This window comes from Myotis nattereri, assembly GCF_964212035.1.
Source record: "Myotis nattereri genome assembly, chromosome: 1".
Taxonomy (NCBI): Eukaryota; Metazoa; Chordata; class Mammalia; order Chiroptera; family Vespertilionidae; genus Myotis; species Myotis nattereri.
Genome location: NC_138075.1, coordinates 20,344,511 through 20,370,237, shown reverse-complemented (window position 1 = coordinate 20,370,237; position 25,727 = coordinate 20,344,511). Strand labels below are relative to the sequence as shown.

At 41.6% G+C, this 25,727-nt stretch overlaps 1 protein-coding gene across 10 annotated transcripts in view; it reads left to right on the top strand.

Annotated features, from left to right (window-relative positions):
* Positions 1-25,727, top strand: part of NRXN3 (neurexin 3) — a gene marked incomplete at its 5' end in the record, with an annotated part of 1,486,708 nt that overhangs the window by 396,513 nt on the left and 1,064,468 nt on the right. For all 10 annotated transcript variants that reach the window (XM_081083746.1, XM_081083745.1, XM_081083748.1 and 7 more), the window contains 2 exons: positions 13,505-13,943; positions 18,498-18,881. In XM_081083746.1, coding sequence (XP_080939872.1) covers positions 13,505-13,943; positions 18,498-18,881 — 823 coding nt within the window. The remainder of the gene's footprint in view (positions 1-13,504; positions 13,944-18,497; positions 18,882-25,727) is intronic.

The following is a 25,727-nucleotide window of genomic DNA, read 5'->3' as shown; positions in this document are numbered from 1 at the left end:
CCCCTACTGGGGATCGAGCCTGAAACCCAGGCATGTGCCCTTGACCAGAAATGAATGTGGGACCCTTCAGATGCACTATCCACTGAGCAAACCAGCTAAGGCAGTGCCTCCTTTTAATCTCAAATGTATCATAGTGTCATGTCTCAGTTTGGATATTTGTCACATGGGGATTAAATAATTATCTGTTAAATACTAAAGATAATGTCTGGCCCAAGAAAACCCTCCATTAAGGTTAGCTATTTCTACTTCTCCTACTGCTATCACCACCACCACCACTACCACCACCACTACCCACCATCATCCAAGTTTGGGAGGATTAGAGCTGAAGTTTAACTCAGGTTCTGAAAATACATATCATGGGAGCAATCATTCCCCATTCTCACACCCATCACAGACGTTGCTCCCTGGTCACAGCACAGCAGTCTTTCCTGCTCTGTGTCCTAGGCAGCCACTCTTAATTGACCAAACTTGACAAGCAAAATTAAAATTATTTGCTCTAGTCAGCTTTCTCAGTGGTTAGAGCATAGGCCCATGGACTGAAGGATCATGGGTTTGATTCCAGTCAAGGAACATACCTAGGTTGCAGGCTGGATCCTGGCCCCAGTTGGGGCATGTGCAGGAGGCAACCAATCGATGTGTCTCTGTCACATTGATGTTTCTGTCTCTGTCTCTCCCCTTCCTTCCACTCTTTCTCAAAATCAATGGAAAGAAAATCCCTGGGTGAGGATTAACAACAACACAAAAGTTTAAAAATGTTAAAATTATTTGCGATACCTAGTTTCATTAAATGGAAGAATCCAAGATCTTAGTGTATGGAGAATGTGAATTTTAGCTGAGCTAGTGGGTTTCTCCATTTATATAAAAGTTTATTTTATTTCCAAAAGTGATAAAGAATTTTGGACCTCTTTAGGTACACTATATCCCTTTTCTACGGTATTCGTCTCTGCCCATTTCTCTGTCATTTGCACCTCTAAAAGCATCTTAATTCATAATAATTTTCTACCCCCTGCCAATAATTGAATAAAGGGCCACTGAAATACTATAGAAACGGGCATGATAAAAATAAGGAGGAGTGAGTCATAATAGGGATTACAATTGATACCTAAGATCCATGTCTTAGAAAAGCTATCTTTAAATGTGATTTGTGTAACTGGTAGTGAAATTCATTTCAGGTTGGTTTTGCATGGCATAAGGGACATCTAGTGGTTATCAAGGTCTCTGCAAATTTACTAAAGGTAATGTAAAGTCATAGCTTAGTACCAGCACCTTGCAAGGGAGCCCCCCCCCCCAAAAAAAGGGGGGGTGACCTCATTTATTGCATGACCATTTATTTTGAAGTTAACAAAGGTAAAGAAACCTGTTCATTAAAAAAAAAAAACAAAAAAAAAACACACACAACAATTTGAGTACTAGCATTTCTGTCTTGTCAGTTTGAAACAACTCTAATTGTATCAGTTTGGAAATGATTCTGTTATCAAGTACCTGCCAGCTTGGCATATTCTTGTTATCACTTTCCCCACCTCTTCTGCTGATTGTAGAAGGACTCTTTGGACCACTTTGAAAAGCCATCATCTGATTAAATCCTTTATTAGGCAAAGAAGCAGAGCTTCAAGAAATAGTTTGCAGTTGCTTCTGACAGGCAGAGCACCTTCTTTGGATGTTGCCCGGCCATCCGGAAGCCATACAGCTCTGGTCCATGTGTACTTTGTATGAATGAGTGGGCTTCACATTATAAGAGGATGAACTGCAAAGCCCCTGTGTGAACTTGCCTTCTAGCCCCAGAGTCCTCCAGGAACTTGCCCATTGGTCAGCACTTCTTAGGCTCATCTATTACTGTCCATGGTTCTGAATCCACTGCTCTTGACTTCTAAGCTGTGTAGAACACCAACTTGCTTCCCTCATACGCTACTACTGTTTCCAACTAACTATTTTAGGTTTCTTGAAGGTGTGGTTTCATTGAATATTTTTATAGTATTTTCCCCAGTTCTTCTGCATTTGGGACTTTCATATAATCTCTTTCTCCAAAAGCTATTTGGCATCCCTATTGCAATCTATCTTCTTTCAGGGTAGTTTGTAGCAGCCAGAAGTTGCTAGCTGTGGCCAAAGTTTCATTGTTCGGGGATTCATTCTTTTTTTTTAATTCTGAGTAGAGATGATAAAGGCTATGAGGTACTGTTTCAAAATCTCTATGTGTTTTCTATGGTAGTCCAAGCTAGACTATCATAAAGAGGTGGACAGTAGTCCCTTAGCATATTTCAGAGTGGGAGGCAGTTTTGGTCCTGAGCTTTGTCAGTTAATCTCTTAGAGGATCTTGCTAGAATTTGTGTTTGATCTTTTTCTTCTTCTCCTGTTAGTGCTCTGCCAAGACATATAAGCTAATGACAGCTGCCACTCCGGTGTGCATAACTTTCCATATTGATAGCCTTAAACATTACTAAGCATGCACACTAGGGAAAACCTCACTAAATATTCAGTGATTCCATCACATGGAATCATTTATACATTCTCTCCTCTTGTAACATATCAAGCAGAATGAATATAGAGGTTTCTCTCTGCATTGTAGTCCTCAGTGACTTAGAGACATCCAAAATTAGCCTTTGTGAGCTTCCTTGCTCTGCTTTCTCCCCATTTTCAACATCTTCTTACAAACATGTACTGACTTTGTGTCATGCACTAGGATGGGCACTTGAGACACTGAGAAGAAAGACACAATTTTCTTCACTTAAGAAGCTCCCAGTCTGAAGGGGAGACGGACATTACAGCGCATCATGATAATTTCTGTGGCAGCAGTTAGAGCATGGAGCCTTTGGAGAAGAGAGGAGGAAATCAGCTGTGGATGGGAGTGGAATGATGATGAAGAAAATTGATGAAGGTTTCCCAAAGGAAGTGGTGTCTAAATTATTCCTCAAAGAGTGAGCAGTAGTCATTCAGATAGGTAACTCAGGTGAGGCTTATTCTGGATAAGGTTTATTGGGAGAATACAGAACTTTGGCAAGGCTGGCAATGATGAGGTGGAGAGTAGATCAGGGAAAGTTTATAATGTAATGCTTAAAGTTTGCAGTTGATTCTAAAATTGATAGAGAATCATTGAAAGATTTTAAGCAAGGAATGACATGATATCCCCAGAGAAAACAGTGAGATAATTAGAATCATTTCTAGTCCTTGGAATAAAAATAACAGTAGTGTCCTAGTAATTTAGGAAGACATTTTTTTAAATTTTGTCACCTTTCTAATCAAACTGCTAAATGCTTTCTTTCTACTCTAATGGTTCATTTCCCCCTTGTATAAATAGCTATATTTTTTAGAGCTTTCCATAATCAGGTTGCACCTACTCATTTGATGTTAGTTCCTCTGTTTTGGGACATATAACTTTCACACTAGTCAGATTGGTGTCTTCATCAAATATTCTAAGACAGGAAGACATGTGGGTGTTCACTGGGTAGGTTTGTTTCATATATAAGCAAATATAAGAAGGGTGTGTATTTACTGAGCTTCCACTATATGGCTGGAACTTAGTTACACACTGGAAATGCATTGGTTTCCATATCAGAAGCACACAGCCTCTGTGTTTAGGAAGCTTATAGTCTAAAGGACCATAGTAGTGTCATTCCTGGCAAGCACAGGGGAAATACAATCCGAGTCAAGTTTCTACTCACAGGACCTTGTACATTCATTAATTGGAGTGATAAATATATCTCACTGATATATCAATTCTGATATAAAATATACCCTCCCCCTTTAAGCATCCTATAACACTTTCTAAGCATGTTGGTAGCAGGGGTTATACCTCATGTTCCTTGTATCCTCCATGGTCTAGAGCTAAAGGGTATTTAACACATTTCCATGGGTTTTTGTTTCCAACATTATACTACAGCTAGTCAATTTACATTAAATTGACTTTTTGCCTCAGAGGGAAGGTAGGGGAGGGTGGGGGTAAGAGGGAGAGATCAACCAAAGACTTATATGCAAGCATATAGACCTAACCAATGGACACAGACAACAGGGGGGTGAGGGCATGAGTTGGGTGACTGGTGGCAACTTCCTAGGGCATTGCCTTGAGAAGAATCCTGAAGCTGCATCTGGGTTTAATGGGAAAGGGAGTAGAATAGAATGGCATCGATTAATAATAAATGCCATCTTCCAAGAAGGAAGAGGAGAGACACATACTTGCCAGCATGGCTCTAAGACATGGGAGAGTTTTCCATTCAAGTATGGCTGAAAAATCATCTGGAAAATGTTTTTAGATTCTCTAGAAAGATGTTTCATGATCCATTGACAAGGCCTATCTTGGAGAACTATGGCCCATACATGCCAGTTCATATCTTATTTATTGCCTGGGTCTATCTATGCCAATTCTCACGTCTGTCAATACCAAGTTCTTGCATCATGAATTTAGTAGAAGTCTAGTAGGCTTTGCTTGGATGATCAAGTCTGTGTTAGCAAATTTTATATTCTGTAATAGACTGAGCCTTTACAGTATCCTGACTACCCCACAAATTTGATTGCTGATTTTTTCCCTATGAGATACATGGACATATGGCAGCCTATTCTTGGTTAGCCTTTTTAACTACATAAAAGTCCTAAGAAAGTTCTTGAGAATAAAAATGAGACCTTCACTGTAATTGTGCCAAGGGTTGGGAATCATTCTCAGCCTGTTACCATCTATAATTGAACAGAAACCTATCTGATAATTTCCATTTCACGAAGAATCCATCAAGAAAACAAATGTTTGTCTAAGTTTTGAGCATACGTGATAATGACCTGCATTGTTAGCAAGTCTGTTGGGCTGATATACGTGGCCCTTTGACTAGTGGGAATGGAGTAACTGATGTGGCACAGCTCTCTCTCTCTCTCTCTCTCTCTCTCTCTCTCTCTCTCTCTCTTTCTCTCTCTCTCTCCCTCTTCCCCCCTCCCTCTCTCTTTCTCTCTTTCTCTGGCTGGAATACCTGGTGCCCAGAAGACTGGATACTTCCTTCAAAATGAGGAAGGGACTGAGGACTTTCCTGGTTCCAGATCAGTTTGCCTGGATTTTTGCTGTACCTCCAGCTTGCCTTTTGCCCCTTTTTTCTTTGCTTGGCCACTCTTTTATACATGGGACCATATTCATAGATCAGAGATTATAAACTGGTGGTCCTTGGTGATATAAATCAGATCTGTTATGTTTGACCCACAGAGTGTTGATCACACAACATTAAAAGTTAATTAACTGCCAACATTCTACTATTTTTTAAACTTTATCTGGAGTCTTTTTCAACTTTATTTGGAGCCCTAGAACTTAGATATTTTTTGGTTCCTGCCTGCAAGTCTGAAACTCAGTCCCATTTTCTGTTTCTGGTGCTTAGTTTTTCTCTTTGTTTGATCCAATCACTGTTAACAGAATTAAAGCATGAAAATGCTGGTATCTGTGGTATGTAGCAGTTGGGACTGTGGGCCCTAGGTTGGATGTCAGCTGCAGCTCAGCAGGCAGTTAGTTTACTGACCCCTGTTAGCAAGGCTATAGATGCAGATGTGGCCCCAGCCATGCCAAACATTAGGTTTTTTCTGATATTGGAAGCTAGGAGGACCATCTGCTGCCACATTTATGCTTGGACTTCACTGCTGGAGTTTGGTCAGTGGCACACTTTGATAGAAAATGATGTTAATGATAATGAATATAAATCTGTGCAAAGGTATAGGGTGTGCGAGTGTGTGTGTGTGTGTGTGTGTGTGTGTGTGTGTGTGTGTGAGAGAGAGAGAGAGAGAGAGAGAGAGAGAGAGAGAGAGAGAGAGAGAAGGGACAAGGAATGGCCATAGGCATTTATATGTATTATAAATGCCACTGTCCCTTGAGTTGATAGTCGGTTTAGAGCTTATCCTCAGAGAGAATATTTTCTTCCTGATGACCCCATGCCAGGCTAACCTGTTGCTTTAGTTCTGGCTTTTCACAGAAAATAACAACATTAATAGTAATAACTACCATTTACTGAGTGCCTATGGAGGGTCAGAAACTGTGTGAGTTACTTCTGTATGTGATAATATTATCCCATCCATTCTTTACAACCCTGTGAAGTGAGACTTGTTCTTTACATTCTGCAGGTGAAGAACCTGAGGCTGAGATCAGTTAAATATTTTTTCCAAGGTCACATAGCTGGCAAGGGCGAAGCAGGACTCAAACCCTAGTTAGTGAGACTGAAAAGTCCATGATCTTAACCACTGCCTTATTGAGTCAGACATCTAATTTAATGAAAATATAAGCATTTACTAAGAATTGGTACAGCGTGGTACTATTTCAGATTTTAAAAGTGTAATGCATAGCTCAACCAGCATGGCTCAGTGGTAGTCAACCTATGAACCAGAAGGTCATGGTTCAATTCCTGGTCAGAGCACATGACTGGGTTGCAGGCTGGATCCCCAGTGGGGGTGTGCAGGAGGCAGCCAATCAATGATTCTTTCTTTGAAATCAATAAAAATATGCATAGTTTTTGGTGATAAGGTATTTTTTAATGACAAAACATGTGTTTATTCAAAGATAACAAAGTAGGGAGTTTTGAGTGACAAAGGAGTGCAGCAGACAGTTCATAGGAGGGGAAATCACACCTGACAAGAGTCATCACTTGCTGAGGGACAGGGGAAGTGAGATAGAGAAAGTAGGATTTATGATTGTGTGGCCACACAAGAAGCAAGATTCTTTCACAGTGCTTTTTACTTATTTCCCCTGAGTAGGAATGTTACACATTAATATTATTAGCACAAAAGTTTAGCTAGAAGCTGCACCATCTTGAAAGCTGAAGAGAAAAAGCTCATTTCATTATTATCTATTGTCAAAGGATTAAATTTGGGTGAGAGGCAGATATTTGTCTTTTGCTTGTTGTATGCAAACTGCTCCACTCATAGGTACAAATTTGAAAGGCTTTATTGGGATTTATAGTCAGCGCTGTTCCACATCAAGGCACCTGACACTGGCTTTACACCATTCTGTTTTGGCTAACCTACACACTCAAGCAAGTGTTCCCCAGTGTCCTGACCTTCAAACATCCTCCACTGAACTGGATCAGCACAGTGGTGCTCAGTCATGAAATCATGAACCTATAAAATATGGTCTTACAAGCTGACCTGGTGGTTTTTATTGAAATTGTCCTATTTGTAGACCCAGAGAGAATTAAATATGCTTTAAAAACAAGAGAAAAGAAAGCCTAGCTGGTAAACCTCTTGTTCCTTGACAGGGGAAATAGGACTGAGCAGCCATCTGTGCACTGCAGGGCACATGCCCACATTCCCTCCTTCTAGCTCCCTTACTGGAGTGCACAGGGATGTGGCATTTGCAACCGAATACATGGAGATATGTTCTCAGGAAGCCGAGAACAGTGTGGCCTGGGATAAGATGGAAGAGGGAGAAAAAAATACTTCTGTGAGCTATGACTGTCTCTACCCATTAGATTCATTCTCATGGACCTGCCACATAGCTCAGGCATCATGGAAGAATTTAATGTAAAAAACACATTATGTAAATTAGAATAATCTTCTTTTCCAATCATGGCAAATGATTTTGGCAATAGGACAGACAGCTTCATCACTGGCAGGCAATATAAGGATTCTAAGTTTATCAAATGAGAGGGATCAGCAAGGACAGAGTAGCCAGCAAGGGCCTGGAATGGGTTTGATTGTAGATCTTGGTGATAGGGCACTGTTTAAAGAGTTTGAGAGAAGAGGAAGACACTGTAGCCTGGGAAACTTGGGGAGCAAATATGAAAAAACCCAATCCATATATATATATATATATATATATATATATATATATATTTTAGAGGCCCAGTGTATGAAATTTGTGCATGGTGTGTGTGTGTGTGTGTGTGTGTGTGTGTGTGTGTGTGTGTGTCTGTGTCTGTCTGTTCCTCAGCCTGACCTGCACCCTCTCCAATCCAGGAGCCCTCAGGGGATGTCCTACTGATGGCTTAGGCCCACTCCCCATGATTTTCTGCTCTCTGTGAGGCCTGCCTGCTCCACACCGCAGTGACTGTCAAGCAGGCTGTGCTGGGTGCTGCCTGCGGGCCTCACTTGCCTGCTCCTGGGTCGCTGAGGTGAAGGCCAAGCAGGTCCTGCTGGGAACTGCCTGTGGGCTGGGCTTGCCTGCTCCTGGGTCGCCCTGGGCCATGTTGGGAGCTGCCTGCAGGCTACGCTTGCTTGCTCCTGGGTCGCCACGACGATGGCCAAGCATGCCCTGCCAGGAGCTGCCTCCTCCCTGCTGTCAGTCTCCACAGAGGTGATGAGGTTAATTTGCATACTCACTTCTGATTGGCTGTGGGCATCATGAAGGTATGGTCAATTTGCATCTTTCATATATATATATATATATATATATATATATATATATATATAATAAAAGAGAAACATGGTAATTGGCATACGACCGCTACCCTTTTCATTGGCTAATCAGCGAGATATGCAAATTAACTGTCAGCCAAGATGGCGGCCGGCAGCCAGGCAGCTTGAAACTAACATGAGGCTTGCTTGCCTCAGTGACAGAGGATTGTTGGAGGAAACCAACGTTCCTCGCCTGCGACTGCAGGCCTCTGAGCGGGCAGTTTAAGAAACATTGTAACAAATACCACCGGACTTCAGCCAGCAGATTTGCAACATTGTAAGCAAAGGCCAGAAACCTACTTTTAGCCACAGAGGCCTAAGAGCTGGAGCCAAGCCTCAAGGTAAAGCTGGCCCAGAATAAAAAAAAAAAAAAAGAAAAAAGGAGCGGTTGGGAACTTCAGTCACTCCCAGCCTGAAAACAGCCCTCAGCCCCTCACCCAGACTGGCCAGGCACCCCAGTGGGGACCCCCACCCTGATCCAGGACACCCTTCAGGGCAAACCTGCCGGCCCCATCCATGCACTAGGCCTCTACCCTATATAGTAAAAGGGTAATATGCCTCCCGGCACCGGGACCAGCGTGACAGGGGGCAGCGCCCAAACCCCCTGATCGCCCTATGGCTCTGTGTGTGACAGGGGGCGGGGCCCCAACCCCCTGAGCAGCCCTGCTCTGTGCCTGATAGGGGGGAGCTCCCCCCCCTGCCACGGGCCCTGCTCTGTGTGTGACAGGGTAGAGCCATAACCTCCCCATTGGCCCTGCCCTGAGTGTGAGAGTGGCGGCGCCCCAACCCCCTGATCGGCCCTGCTCTGTGCGTGACAAGGGGTGGTGCTGCAACCTCCCCATCGACCCTGCCTTGAGTGTGACAGGGGGCGGTGCCCCAACCCCCCAATTGGCCCTAACCTGAGCGTGACTGAGGGTGGCATCACAACCTCCCAATCTGCCCTGCTCTGTGCATGACAGGGCGGCGCCCCAACTCCCCAATCGGCCCTGCTCTGAGCCCGACCAGGGGCTGCACCTAGGGATTGGGCCTGCCCTCTGCCACCTGGGAGCAGGCCTAAGCCAGCAGGTCGTTATCTCCCGAGGGGTCCCAGACTGCGAGAGGGCACAGGCCAGGCTTAGGAACCCCCCTCGCCCATACCAAGTGCACAAATTTTTGTGCACCGGGCCTCTAGTATATATATATAAATAATATATATATATATATATATATATATATATATATATATATATATATATATATATATATATATATTATGTTAGGGTCAAAAAATAGATAAAGAGTTCACCTTCCAAGAACATTTTTGAGAAGTCTGGTTATCTTTGGCCAGTTTTTGGCCCTGATTTTCTTGACTGTCTTTCAAAAAATCTTCATTCTTATTACCTTCTGTTCCTGTCTCCACTGTGTATCCTTCTTACAAAAGAGTTCCTCTTCATGGGACTCTGCATCCCAAACTTTAAAATGCCTTCTTTTATTCCTGCCTTCTGTAGGGATACCTGAGCTCTCTTTACATTTATCTTTCAATGGAGCCAAGTCTTTGTCTGTCCCATTGGGATGAGCTATTGTTATGCATTAATAATTAACCTTTACAAGGAGCTCTCATCTTCCTAGGTATTTAGCCCAATGCAGAGAAAGCCAAAGTTTGGTTATGACAGAGAGACCTCACATTCTGGGGCATAATAGTGGTGGTTAGAAAGAAGAAGAATATGCAAGTCATTAAACTTTTATTTTCTGGTTCATTCACTGGAGAGATTGCTAAGGATTCTAGTATAGTCTCTCCTTTGCAATGGTCAGTCCAGGACAGGGAAAATAGGAAATTCAGCTCTTGAACTGGGGAGTTGGACATGCATGACTTTCCACATAAGGTTAAAGATGAGCATCATGAGAGCTGCTAGTGGGACCTCAATTGGAGTGTTCACAGTGATAAAGCATATTGATTCTGGAGTCCAATTCCATGGGTTCAAGTTCAGTTCTACCACTTACCAGCTGTGTGACTGTAGACTGGTTCCTTAACTATTCTCTGTGTTTCTACAACAATAAACTAGGGGAATGATGAGGATATTTCAAAAGGGTGTTGTAAGCATCTATTGCAGCGGTTCTCAACCTGTGGGTCGCGACCCCTTTGGCTGTCGAATGACCCTTTCACAGGGGTCGCCTAAGACCATCCTGCATATCAGATATTTACATTACAATTCATAACAGTAGCAACAGTACAGTTATGAAGTAGCAATGAAAATAATTTTATGGTTGGGTCACAACATGAGGAACTGTATTTAAAGGGCCAGAAGGTTGAGAACCACTGATCTAATGGCTTCAGATCCTTGGCATAGTGCCTGGTAGAAGGTGCTCAGGAAATATGAATATCATTATTATTTTCAGTGTTATTGACTATGGTTAGGCCCATGGTCAAGGTCATTTAATAGGTGAGACATTTTTTATTCTTTGACATTAGTATATATTAAAAGGCAGACAGCTCTGCTTGAATCTCTCCTGGTGATAGAGGAGAGAAGGGAAACAGTTCTATAGCTGGATGTTAGGGATTAAATGATAGGTACTGGAATGACTCAACCAGTTAACTTATCACTGAGATGGATTCTCAGACTATTTTCAACCTTTAACTCTTGTTATTTTACTGAAAAAGGACATGATAGTACAATCTTCTCTGATCTTTCTTTGGAAAGGATGAAATCAGATGAATAACAAATACAACTACCACCCATAAAATAGCTGAGATTTTTATATCATTATTTTGTGCCACTTCTAAGTGCTTTATGTGTATTAACTTATTTCATACTTATAAAGTCATTTACTCCTATGTTCCCATTTTCACAGGAGAAAACAGACTTAGATAAATTTAAAAACTTTGCCAAGATCACATAGCTTGTAAGTAGTGGATGTGGGATTTGAACGTAAATTTAAATCTGGATCTTAGAATTTGAATGAGATAATGTACAGGACATAGTACAGAGGTTGGCATAATCAGTGCTCTAATGTTGGCCCCTTTACCTTCCAATATTTTTCTCTGTTTATTATATGAATGTGGACATTGCTTAGAGATCAGAAGTCTAGGGCACTGATCCATCCCAGGACACTGCATCAAAATTCAGTTCTAGTAACAGCAAAATCTTTTTGAAACTCTGATTTGGAGGAATAAAATCATTCCCTGCTTTTATGTAGATTATACCAGGTTTAGAAAGTCATAATATATTTGTTTATATTTTAAGGTGTTTCATTCCCTCAATATATATATTTATACTAGAGGCTTGGTGCACAAAATTCATGCACTTCGGGGGGGGGGGGTGTCCCTCACCCTGGATTGCCAGAGAGCACAGATCAGGCCAAGGGACCCCACTGGTACACAATCGGGGCTGGGGAGGGACGCGGGAGGTTGGCCAGCCAGGGAGGGACAATGGGAGGGCTCCAGGGTGTTTCCAACCCATCTTGCTCAGTCCTGATTGGCCAGACTCCAGCAGCAAGCTACCCTACCGGTCGATTATCTGCCCTGTGGTGGTCAGTGCATGTCATAGCGAGTAGTTGAGCAGGCTTAGCATATCATTAGCATATTACACTTTGGTTGAATGACCAGCTGGATGACTGGACACAGCATATTAGGCTTTTATTGCATAGGATGGTCACCCTGCAGAGGAAGGTGACTGGCAGCGGGGGGTGGGGAGGTGGGACTGGCAAGTGGGCGGCACCAGGCCGGCCAAGGTGGGTGCCAGCGGGGGTCCCCCAATCACCTCGCTAGTCACCCCAAAGATTGGCCCTGATTGCTGGGCAGGCCTAGGGACCCTACCCATGCATGAATTTTGTGCACCGGCCTCTAGTATATATCTATACTAATAAAAGCATAGGTGTCCTTACATGCAACATCATCACAAGATGGCCACCACAAGATGGATGCCACAAGATGGCCACATGCACAGTGGAGGCGGGGTCCAGCGTCTCTGCCACCTTTCACAGAGGAGTCAGATCCCAGCCGAGGAGTCAGGTTACGGCAGAGGAGGGAAGTTGTGGGCAATTGGTCCAGCAAGGGAGGGCAGTTGGGGGAGATTTGGCTGGCAGGGGAGGGCAGTTGGGGGTGATCAGGCTGGCAGGGGAGTGGCTAGGGGGCAATAAGGTAGGCAGGCAGGTGAGCAGTTAGGAGCCAGTGGTCTCAGATTGTGAGAGGGATGTCTGAGTGCGGGTTTAGGCCTGATCCCATACGGGCAGTTGGACATCCCCTGAGGGGTCCCAGATTGGAGAAGATGCAGGCCGGGCTGAGGTACAGCCCCCTCCCGTACACGAATTTCATGCACTGGCCTCTACTATGTATATATATATATATATATATATATATATATATATATATAGAGAGAGAGAGAGAGAGAGAGAGAGCACACAATGTGCAAAGAAATGCAGATCTCCTTCCCCACCATCTCTTATTAATCATTTTCTTTAAGCAATACAGCTAAATGGTTAAAACAAATCAAATACAAAAGGCTATTGTGAAAAGTAAGTCTCCCTCCCACACCTGAATATTAATATGAAAAATCCATTCCCTAGTGACAATTTCATAGTTTCTTGTGTTTTCTTTCCAAGATGTTTTATGCTTCATGAGCATATATACCTATAACACTCCCCAACATACACAGTTAACACAATGATAGCATAATGCATGCTCTGATCTGTTCCTTGCTAATTTCACTTAACAATATTACTTGGAGAGCATCTACATCAAAATTGGGAGCACTACCTGATTTCTAAGGGCTGCTTAATATTCCATCATAAAGATGTGCCAGTCTATTATTGATAGTCATTTAGGTTGTTTTTGGTCTTTTACTAAGGACACGTCAGTAAGTATCTTTGTATGCACATATTTGTATCTGTACACTCAATACCTGTTGATTTCTTCTTGTAAGCTTATATTGCATAACTTTATGACAATACAAATATTGACCAGAAACAGATAAAAAGGGATAGAATGGAAATATCGCTTATTCAGGACTTGTGTATGCCCTACAGGTCTTTTTGGTGCTTTTACAAATGCTGTGTTTCATGTTTCTCATGTTTCAGACTATTGTGTCATGCAGCCTCTTCGTGGGCCTTTTTCCTGGATGCCCAGGGAGTGATGGATGGTTACTGTTTGCAAGATTGATTCATATGGCACTTGTTTGGCTTTTGACAGGTTGTTTATAAGAATAATGACATCCGGCTGGAGCTGTCCCGCCTGGCCCGGATTGGGGATACCAAGATGAAAATCTATGGGGAAGTTGTATTCAAGTGTGAGAATGTGGCCACACTGGACCCCATCAACTTTGAGACCCCAGAGGCTTATATAAGTTTGCCCAAATGGAACACCAAACGCATGGGTTCCATATCCTTTGACTTCCGTACCACCGAGCCAAATGGCCTGATCCTCTTCACTCATGGCAAGCCCCAAGAGAGGAAGGATGTTCGGAGCCAGAAGAACACCAAGGTGGACTTCTTTGCTGTGGAACTCCTTGATGGCAATCTGTATCTGCTGCTGGACATGGGCTCTGGCACCATTAAAGTGAAAGCCACTCAGAAGAAGGCCAATGATGGGGAATGGTACCATGTGGACATTCAGCGAGATGGCAGATCAGGTAGGAAGAGTTGGGGTATGTTATTGAGACCTGAGGAAAGCTCTGGTTTCTTAGTTTATTTTCTGACTTTATAATTTTTATTGTAATTTTTGCACTTGCATGTTTGTGGATTCTTTTGCTGCTCTCTTTAATAGTTATTGTAAGATTATGCTTTGGAACAAGACACCTGCCTCTTCAAAGGCTCGCATTTTCCTCTCATCTCCCCTGTCACTTATTGTACAATCATCTTAGTGATACTGTCAATACCCTGAAGCTAAAAATGGGTTTTCAAGGAGCATTTCCACAGCTACCAAAGCAGCTGTCATGTCACTGGTGTGATGGTTCTCCTATCTCTTCTCCTTTTTCTCATCACCATGGAAACCAATTATGACATCACAGGTGCTGCATTACTTGATAACTCTGTAGGGTAAGCTTCACTGTGTAAAGGTTTATGCAACAATCCACCCCCAACAATTGACAAAAGTCATGTTTCAGGGAAAAATTATGACAAGAAAAGAAAAGGCAAATCGATTTTTCCTGAAGTCATGTTCAATTTAAAGCCTACCTTTGGTGTAAAAGTCTATATTTCACTTTTGCTCAGACCTCACTAACTCTCCCTTCCTCTTCATAACCTTTTACATTTGGTTTAAATGGCTTTGTTTGTTTCTGCAGCCACAGATCAAACAAGCTAGCCCTAGGCAGTACATGGCCACTCTGGAATAGTAACAGAAAGAGAGAGGAGAAAAAAAAAACAAACCCCCAAGACCCCAAACAAAAAAAACAAAAAAACAATACAAACAGAGAGTCTGCAGTTTTTGAATGTCGAACAGCCTGTCCAACTTTCTATGAACCATGTGGCAATGTGGGTCATATTCTTTGCCATCAGAAGGGGCATTTTGCCTGGAGTGCTAATTAGAGCATTTGAATTTCACACTTATTTCCTGATTTTCTATTTAGGTGGTATTATATTTGAGAAGGGTCTTGCTATATTTGCCATAGTTTTTAAGTATTCACTCCAGACATGCCATTTGGACATTGTCTTTCTAGATGCATTTGGCTAACAAAAGAAAGTAATAGATCCCCCCTAAAAGGCTGTAAGCCAGGAATGGCTGAGCTTTGAGAATATGGCTTTTTGGCATAATTTCAGAGCTAGAGGGTGATGGTGTTGAGCAATGCTGCCCCTAGGAGGAGCTGGATGGGTTCTGTGGGGAAGGCAGACGGGTGGCAGATTGCAGCTCTAGATGGTTTATTGCCCAGTAGGATGCTTTATTGATTGTCTGAAATCTGATCAGAACCAGGAGGCATCAAATTAAATGTGCTTTTTGAGCAGGAATGAACAGTGTGTGCTTTTTTAACAGAAAAATACACAAAAATTAATTTATTTGGAGGCTGAATTTTTCTCTCTCTCAGTTTATCCTTAAACTGTCAGCAGGGGCAGAGCCAGAAAGCTGTCCCAGAATTATAAAGGAGATACTCCTGTTGGTTTTTAAAACCATGCATTTTGGGTCTCTGGAGTTGGGTCAGGGTTGATGGGTTTCATGTTGACTAACTCAGACCCTGACAATGCTTAAAGGTTACCTGTCTGTGTCACAGGCAGAACACGTAAAATTGCCATATGTCTATTTCTGTTTATTCCAAACACTAACTACTTTTTAAAGTATAGTACTTTGTTTTGTTAGAAACACCAGTGGGCCCATCTTTTTCAAATAGGTTTGAATTACAGAAGCCTTGAATTTCATACCTGGGAGCTATAGCATTGGCCAGTACTTGAAATAACTATAAAGGTCACCAAATCCTATAAAAATTTACTGGGTTGAAAAATAATTGTCCTGTAAAAGCAATGTAACATAAAATTTTAATATGACCTATTCAACTTCATTTCTTTATGGGGATATTTTCTACTATGTTGTTCTTAGTTATAAACCTATACTGAAATGAATAGTTGTAAAAACATTAGTGTATCTAAGTGTGGTGCCTCCTTCCTGCTCATCCTGAAGAATAACATGACTGAGAGGTGATCTACAAAACTTTTATTGCACATAGTGTAATACCTAGATCCATGTCCATTCATGTTGTCTCAAATGACAAGATTTTATTCTTTTTCATGGCCAAGTAATATTCCATTATATATATTTATATATATATATATATAAATATAACAAAAGAAAGTAATAGATCCCCCCTAAAAGGCTGTAAGCCAGGAATGGCTGAGCTTTGAGAATATGGCTTTTTGGCATAATTTCAGAGCTAGAGGGTGATGGTGTTGAGCAATGCTGCCCCTAGGAGGAGCTGGATGGGTTCTGTGGGGAAGGCAGACGGGTGGCAGATATATATATATATATATATATATATATATATATATATATATATATATATATATCAGACCTCTTAATCCAATCATCTACTGATGGGCATGTAGGTTGCTTCCATATCTTGGCTATTATAAATAATGAAGGGATTAAGAAGTACAAGTTAGTAGACACAAAATAGTCATGGGGATGTAAAGCACAGCATAGGAAATATAGTCAATGATATTGTAATACCTACATATGGTGCCAGGTGGGTATTAAGCTTATTGAGGAATCACTTCATAAATTATATAAATGTCTAACCACTATTCTGTACACCTGAAATTAATATAAAATTATATTTAATATAAGCTGTAATTGACAAATAAATAAAATACATTAGAAATAAAAACTTTTATGATCACTCCCCCATTGGGCAACAGATTCCTAAAACTTGAGAAATGCATTTAAAACAGCTGTGGTTACACTCAGAGAATAGGTTTGCCTCAGGGTGTCTTTAAAGCTCCCACATTTAAATTTGTTCTTGTTCTTGTCTTATTTGGCAGTAGATGTTCCTGCCTACTAGCTGGTAATCAGAGTAGCTCTGTAGAGGGCAAAGAAGGTAGATTGTACAAGAGAGAAGAAAGAGACACAAACTTCAGCTTCCTCATTTGTGAGATAGTAACTCCTAGCTCACACAAATTTTTTTAAGGGTCAAGTCCAGGAAAGCACATAAAGTAATTAAAATGGTGACCAGGGCATTAGCATTGTTATACAGGTATTTGATTTTTTTTTAAAAGATTAAAAACCAAATTTTTCTCTAGGAGAAAACTTCTAGGGGAGAGTAGGGGAAGCAGAGGCCCTTTATGCTCTTTCTACTCTTCTACCCCTGTGCTGGCTTTGTAATATAGAGTGTCTTTTACATTCTTGATCTCATCTGATCTCCTCAGCCCTCAGGCTAGCCCCTTCATATCTGAGGGAATTGAGATTCAGACAGAAGCAAAAAAGGCTAGCTGATGGATGACATGATCCAGTTAACTTGGTACCAGTGAAGCACTTTAAGAATACTAGATACTTTTTTAAATGTATGGCATGATGTTTAGATATCACTTTGATTTCCTTAATTTCACACTCTAGGATACTGAGCTTAAGGTCATTTTCCCCATTGAGGACTAGAGTCCCTGTTCCCAAGTTCCCAGGTCAGGCTCTAGATTTGCATCTTCTGTAATCTCAGGCACCCAGTCTCTCCCTGACCTCACCTCTTATTCTCTCCCTGTTGCCTTCTCCACTCTAGCCACACCCCTGCCTACCCCAGAGCCTTTGTACATTCCACTTCTTCTGCCAGGTGTGTTCTTCGTCCTCAACATTTGTGTTCAGCTCACCTGGCATATTCTTAGAGAGACTGTCACAGAACCCATTTTACTCTCTTCTTAGCACCTGCCATTAGCTAATTTATCTTGTGTGTTTTTTTGGTGACTTGTCTATTTTCTGTCCCCCTGCCCTGAAGCATCAGCTCCTTGAGAGCAAGGACATGCTTTGGCAAGTTCACCTCTATGCATAACACTGTACCAAAGACAGAAGAGGTGTTTAATATATATTTGTTAAATGAATAAATAAACATGTTCCAGTTAAAATTTATCAAAGACAATATCCAAAATATTCACTGGCAGGCCTGGTAGCTAATGCCAGTGAAAGGGTATCTGTGCATGGAGGGTTCCATCCTTCTGGGTGTGCTGAGCCAGTTTCCTTACTCCCTCACTCTGTCCCAGGCACAGAGTAAGAACTGTTAATATATTTGAGCTCATTTAATCATTACACCCACCTGTGAAGTGGGGACAATTATGCCTGAATTTTATAGATGAGGAAATTAAGGCCCAGGAAGGATAAGAAGTTTCTTTAAGGTTACAGTTAATTGTACATGGTAGAGCAGGATTGCAACACAGACGGGAAATGTGCTGCTTCCAATCATATGGTATGCAATGTCTCAGCCAGGACTTTTAGGTAGAAAAAAAGACATCATCCTAGATACTAGGCCATTGGGATTGTCCTGGTGCCTCCTATGGGCCAGGGTGTTTTACCTGGCAGAGATTGAAACTCCATTACCTACTTTGTGGTTTCTACTACCTTGTAGCATTTGGTTCCCTTGCTTGCATTGCTCTCTCCTGGTCAGGCAACACTAGTCTCAGGACTCACCTACTGGGCTCCTTTCATTTGGTTCATCGACTGGCAGCCTCACCTACGATGCCAAGGAGCTGGGAGCTCACTGTCTTCTCTCCTCCCATCCCAGGTACCATATCAGTGAACAGCAGGCGCACGCCTTTCACCGCCAGTGGGGAGAGCGAGATCCTGGACCTGGAGGGAGACATGTACCTGGGAGGGCTGCCAGAGAACCGCGCTGGCCTCATCCTCCCCACTGAGCTCTGGACCGCCATGCTCAACTACGGCTATGTGGGCTGCATCCGTGACCTGTTCATTGACGGGCGCAGCAAGAACATCCGGCAGCTGGCGGAGATGCAGAACGCCGCGGGCGTCAAGTCCTCCTGTTCACGGATGAGCGCTAAGCAGTGTGACAGCTACCCCTGTAAGAACAATGCTGTGTGCAAGGACGGCTGGAACCGCTTCATCTGCGACTGTACAGGCACTGGCTACTGGGGAAGAACCTGCGAAAGGGGTGAGTAGGCCACTGTGGCAGGCATGCTGGATCTCAGTGGGTGGGACTACTATAGGTGTGCCTGTGGAGAGACCTACGCTTTCTTTGCTACCATAGGTGGTACCTTTGGACCTACCTGTGCTTTCTTGCTTTCTTCTAGAGGAGTTTTCTCAGATTCACTGCTGTCCAGGTGGTGCCCTTTCTAGTTCTGGATGCTTGGATTTTTTTTTGACTAGGGTTGGGTTGCAGAAAGGGAAAGTTAAGGATAAGCATGATCATGATCATGATTTTGATTAACAGAGATCTTTTATTTAGAGAGGGTGAATCCTTGTCTTCTGGGATCCTGGATGGACTAACCAACGTGTTTTATTTATTCATTGAACTCATGCTTTTTGGAGCTCTCTGCATGCTAGCTCTTGGATTAGGTTTTAGAAATATACTATTGAACAAAACAGACCCACCCCTGTTCTCAAGTAGCTTGTTTCCTAGTTGAATATTTAGCCACTAAATAAATCATTTTAAACATGGTGAGTTTAATAAGAGACAGGGTGACACATTCATTAAGAACATGAACTCTAGGGCCAGGTGAGAAATATGGACCTCGTGGAGTGATGTGAACCTTATCAAGATAATCAATCTCTTTGAGACTTGATTTCCTCATCTGTAAAATGGGAATAATCAGATACCTCCTTCACAAGGTATTGGAAATGATGAAGTGAGTCCTGCACTATGATAAGGTCCTGCACTGTGGAAAGAAGTTAATAAATGTCAGTGATTGTTGCAGTTATAATTATTCTCATTCAGTATCATTTAAAGGAAAGTAGAGGGAAGTTTGGTATGCCTTTACAAGTGGACCTGACAAACTGTAGGGGTTCATAGAAAGCTTCTGTAAAGAAGAAATATACAAGTTGAGACTTTAAATATGAAAGGAATAAGCTTGGCAAAGAGGTGGGAGGAAGGTGTGTGTCCTAGACAGGAAGGACATGCCAAGGGACAGAGATAAGAGGCCGTGGAACAGTTGAGGATCTAGACAAAGTCTAGATGGACTGGAGGGTGGAGTGATATGGGGGAAGGTTAGGAGAGTTGCTGAATAATTGGAGAGCAAATAGTGGGGACTGACAGATTAGAATAGGCTGGAATAGTGAGAGGAGCCCTTTCTCATGCACCACTTTTGCATCTTATGTTTGTATTGAATTTACAGTTTGGGTAGAAGGCAGAGATAAAGGCAAGCCAAGAGATAACATCAAGACAGGAATATTCCAGTCTCTAAGCCATATCCATATTGCAGCTTGGTTTATTGTTTTATATGCAGAGCTCACAGAATCAAGCTGATTGTTCATGGGTTGATAGCCTCTGTTCTATATGAAAAGATAATCTACACGGTTGTCAAGTGTTTGTAAAGGGTGTAGTTCTAGGACTTTATGGATACTGCTTCTGTTATAGGTAGTTTATGCCCTCAAAAAGCTTATCATCTATTTAGCTGAGGAGCTGAAACATCAATACGAAAAGCAATAATAAAATGACACAAGGCAGTGGCCTAGATGCTACTGGTGGGCCAGACTAGGAGGACATGGAGATTAAAATAAAATATTTTCTTGAGGAGGAACCTGCAGGATTCCTGGTACTAACCAGTGGCCAGAATTGTCCAATATCATAAGTCTGGTTATGAGGCAATATCCTGGAACAGGAATTGGATGACCAAAGATGTTTTCAAGGAGTGCTTTTTGTGTGAGTACAACTGTATTACTAGTTAAGGTGTACTTCAAGAGAACTGCAAATCTTCCATACAGTTGTTCCCAAAACAGGATGTAGGTGTAGGACATTGGCATGAAGGAGAGAGTGAGCCCTCTTGGAGCTTATGGAATTTAAATTCAAATTCAAAGTGCAACAATCAGAATATGAGCCAAGATAAGGAGGCAGCAACTTGGAATAGAAGTGGACCACATGGTGCTGGTCAGTGTGTCAAGCTCCTGGACTCTTTCTAAATCTCTTTGTAGGATATACTACCCTCGGGCTGATTTGGAGAGATAGGTCATTTGGCCTTTGAGATGCATGAGACAGTTTTGGTGAAAGCCAGGGTATTGCAGATCTTCCATAAACTATGAAGGTAGTATAAGAACTACAAGGTCACCTTAGACATGTTACTTCCTTCTCTTGGGCTACTTCCCAACTCAAGGGCTTTGTGATTGTTGGTGATAGGCCACAGTGACTGTAGGTATCTGTGGAAGGTATCTCTGAGTTCACCTATTTCAAGGGCAGATCAATGGGTCATGGCCAAGTTTTCCAAGGACAGTGAAAGTCACTGTGCCTTTTACATTGTCACTTTTGAGTAGTCATTAAAAGGCAGCTGACTGGGAATATATGAGGGACAATTATTCCTGGTACAGTGCAGCCAAGAGTCATCCATTTTGGCCAAATGAGAAGGAACCTAGCAAATTGAAGACATTTGATCTATACATCGCTCAAATTCCAGACGGTTCATCTGATTGTTTTGTTCCTCCACTAATTGTTTTTTGGCTCTGGATTGTTCCTGACACCATGTTCAGAATGAATCAGTGGAGTGTAAAAATGATAGGACTCCATTCTGCTAGCAAAGAAAATAGAGCCTTCCAATGACATTGTTTTTCTTTATTGAAACTGATTCCTCAGGGGAGATGCTTTTGAGTATCTTTTATTTATTTTTCATACACTCAATTGACATGAAATCCTAGTATTTTCCAGAAATTGTATTTGATAGAGGAGTTACAAATAAACTGACAGCCCCTGATTTTGATCAAGGGATTTGTAACCCTTCCTGGGAAACAAAGGGAGATGTGGGAGAAGTCTAACATGTGGTGGGTGTTATGCTACATGTCTGTAGGGGAACAGTAGGGCACACATGTGGGAGAGACCATGTCTAGGTGGGGGAGTGATGGTCAGAAAAATGGGCCCAGTTTTTTTTCTTGTCTCCTATTTTTAATAGAATTATAGTCTCTCTATACCTGTCACCCTCAGTATTCACTGCAGGTACTTCTGAAGAGTGGTGAAGGCAAAGTGTTTGTTAAGATTATTTATACAGGAGCATGATCCCCTTTGAATCAAGGAATGCTGCTCCATCCACCATAATACCATCAACCTGATCACTCACTTTACCATTTTCTTTTTAATCTTTTTCTAGAAGCATTAATCATAATCCTAGAATTCATCATTTGTGATAAATATGATGAGTCTAGGATAGTTGCTGAGACAGTGTGTTCCACCTAGCCCAAACTATGTCCCATACTTGGAATTCATAGAGGGGTCAGTCTCTTGTTATTGCTGGTCCCACAGCAGGAACAGTAGTGTTAGAAGAAGTACTTGTTTATATAAAATAGGTAAGATGCTGAAAACTGGTATTTAGAGAAGCAGAATTGGAGATGGCCTAGTTCAGATCAAAATAGCCCAAGAACTCAAAGTGAGCAAGCAGTTCAGTCTAAGAGATGACTCCAAGATCAAAGTTGTCAGCCCACAACAAGGGAATAAAGCAAGAGAACTAGGAAATATATATGTTAGACTGAGGTTAATTTTTATGAGTATTTTTCTCTTAGAGTAAAAATGGATGACTCTTACTTGTGTCCTCAGAAGAGTGCTCTACTGCCTGTGAAAATGAGCAACTCTAAATCTTGACATATAACAATTATCTTGATGTCATATTTAGATTTTTCAGCATGATCTGATACTATTCTAAGAAGATGTAGATATATCTACCCATTCCGGTTGTTCAGATGTAGCTATTTTGGTTTGTTATTCATAGTGAAGTGGGAAATGTCTCCATGACCTAAAAAGCAAAAGCCTGTTTTAGCTACTGAATACCAATCAGTTTGGTTGAAATGCTGTCATCTGCTGGATGACCACCTGCCATCCTGTGGAGCCCTGTTGTACAGAGGAAGCATTCTAGCTTGTCTATGTGAAGGATATAAGATAAATTTACCTGAGATAACATAGGCATCTTCTCCTTGCCAGTGTAGCCAAATTGTTTTGTTCCCTTGATGGGAGCCAAGTGTCCATAGGCAAGGCTATGGATTTGATTTATTTGTGGACCATTGAGCTTGAATTTGAGCTGCAGATTCTATCCTTTTTTCTGGATGGCTTTTTCTGAATACCATCATTTATTTAGCAAGAAAGAAAATAGGACCCAGCACAAGTTCATCTCTATGGCAAGGAAAATAATCCACAGTACAGCACTGAGAGTCAAGATTGCCTAGTGCTTAGTGCCACAGATTTTAAAGTCAGATGAAGCTTGATTGCTGTGTTGGTTCTGTCACTTACTAGCTAGATGATTTACAACTACTTTCTCTCTTAATCCTATGTCTCAGTATCCTTATCTGTAAAATGGGGACACTAATACTTACTAGGTAAGGTTTTCTTGGTTGCAAGTTACAGAATGGACTATAGCTAGCAGAGTCAAGTAGGAGGATTTGCTTCATGTTTACCAAAAGTGGTGCCAATCAACTGAAGATCTCACTAAGTATATCTTACAAAGGAAGAAGAACCACTCTGGGCACTGCAATTGAAATGATTAATCTCTCCTGACCTCTAGGTTCTGGACTTTTCCATTCAGATTTTATATTTTCTGGAAGGAGAAACTACTTGGCCTAATTTGGTTCACCAGTCAGCTCTGTCTGCGTAGGCAGTTACCTAGAATAGATATAAAGGATCACCCATGTGTGCCTTTATATATACAAACTCAAAGCATGCTCTTTCAACCTTAAATGGGTAAACTCAGGGTACCCTCACCCATATGGCCATGTCCTATTACAGATGTCCAACCATGTGCAAATACTTCTATCTGATAAAAGAAAGTATTTCCAGGGATCATGGGAATGCAATGTCTTTGAGAATATTAATTTGTAGAGCCAAGAAAATGTGATGGAGAGGTAAATCTACTCTTCTCACTGGTCTTCAGGATTCCATTCATCTGACATAAATACAAGCTGAAAATCAAGAATGAAAGATATTTTGGGTTCTCTCTAATGACTCTTGTTCTAACAGAATAAGAGTGAAGGCAGCAGCTGCTCCCCTATCCAGTTCAGGAACTTCTCTTTCAGCCAACCCCTCTGATGGCTGCTATGTACCCCAGAGCCACAGCAGCACATTCTTTTTGGGAAGGAAGGGTGAGAAACCGCCTTCAGATGAAACACCACTTACAGGTGAGGCTGGAGTGTGTCATTTGGATGCCACATGGAAATCATGACATTAGCCCTAACTGGTTTGGCTCAATAGATAGAGCGTCAACCTGTGGACTGAAGGGTCCCAGGTTCAATTCTGGTCAAGGGCATGTACCTTGATTGTGGGCTCAATCCCCAGTAAGGGGTGTGCAGGAGGCAACTGATCGATATTTCTCTCATCGATGTTTCTAACTCTAACTCTCTATCCCTCTCCCTTCCTCTATGTAAAAAAAAAAAAATCAATAAAATATATTTTAAAAAGAAAAAGAAATCATGACATTAGTAAATACCATTCATATTATTTGTATCTAATCCTTGTATTAGTAGGTAAGGAATTAGAAGCCCTAAGAACTTAACATGATTTTAACTTGGGGTAGTTGTAGAGTGGTTAAAATTTATGATTTCTGGTTCCTAATCCATTGTACTTTCTATCACATTGGATATATGAAAGAGGTTATATTGTAAGGTCATTGAGGGAAAAACAGTGCATTAAATATCTTTGTTTCCCCACAGTCTCTAGAACTGTGCTATATACATACTATATGGTTATTAAACATTGGAAGGCACCAGTCCTCTGTACTGTGTCTCTTTGTGGTCTGTAGATGCTCCTCAGTCTGTACAGTGCAGCACTGAGAGTCAAGATCACCTAGTGGTTAGTGCCCCTTTGTGCCCTCATCCATTGCCAAGATGTCAAAGGTCATCTGTATGTCAGTGACTCCCAAGTCAGGATCTTTATCCTGGAACTCTCTGGAATCCCAGATATTTATATCCAGTTGTCTATTTGACAACTGCATTTGGATATCTGATAGGTATCTTAATCACAACATTGAGAAAAAGAAATTTGAGGCCCTCATTCCTGCCTTAGACATTTTTTTTTTTTACTTTCAGTTTTCCCCACCTCACTAAATAGTATTACCGTTGTCCTTGGGGTTTTCCTTGAATTTTCTTTCATCTCATTCTGTCTGCCTCAGCAAGTTCCTGTTGATGCTTCATCTAAACCCATCCTGCATCTGTCCACTTCTCTCCCTTTTCACCACCATCATCCTAGTTCAGTCTATGCTAATCTCTTCTTTGGACCCCTGGATAGCATGTCATATGATTATGAAAATCTCAAGTTCATTTTGTACCTTACTTAGAGTACTAAAGTTAGATTATTAAAGTGTCTACATAACACATTTCTACATAAGTAGCTTTAATTTCAGTGGCCTTTGGTCCCCTAAATTATAGGAAATGAAACAGATAGGACAGGAAGCTCTGATGCTTCTTTGGAATTAAGTAAAATATTCACATAGCAATTCCATAAGTAGGTATCTAGCTATTCTCTATACCAGGCTTGGTGAGCTAAGTTATGAGGATACAAATTTGTAGAATACATGGTTTCAGTTCCTTGATGGACTCAGTCTAGTGGAGAGGATGGAGAAGTGGTCTGCAAATTGAAATGCAGTCTATCAAGGGCAGTGATTTAGGAAATACTTATAGGAAAGAAAAAGATAAAGCAAAATATGTCCAACATGATATACCACTTTATAAGTAATTCTAGATCCACTGGGGCCTGCTCAGACTGACTCCCTGATGTGCAAACACAAGAAACCTTGGTATCCAAGGTCAAATGTAATAACCCTGTTTGCTTTCACTGATTCAAGTGCCATTGAGGATCTGCCCCATTCCCCAGGGATGTCCA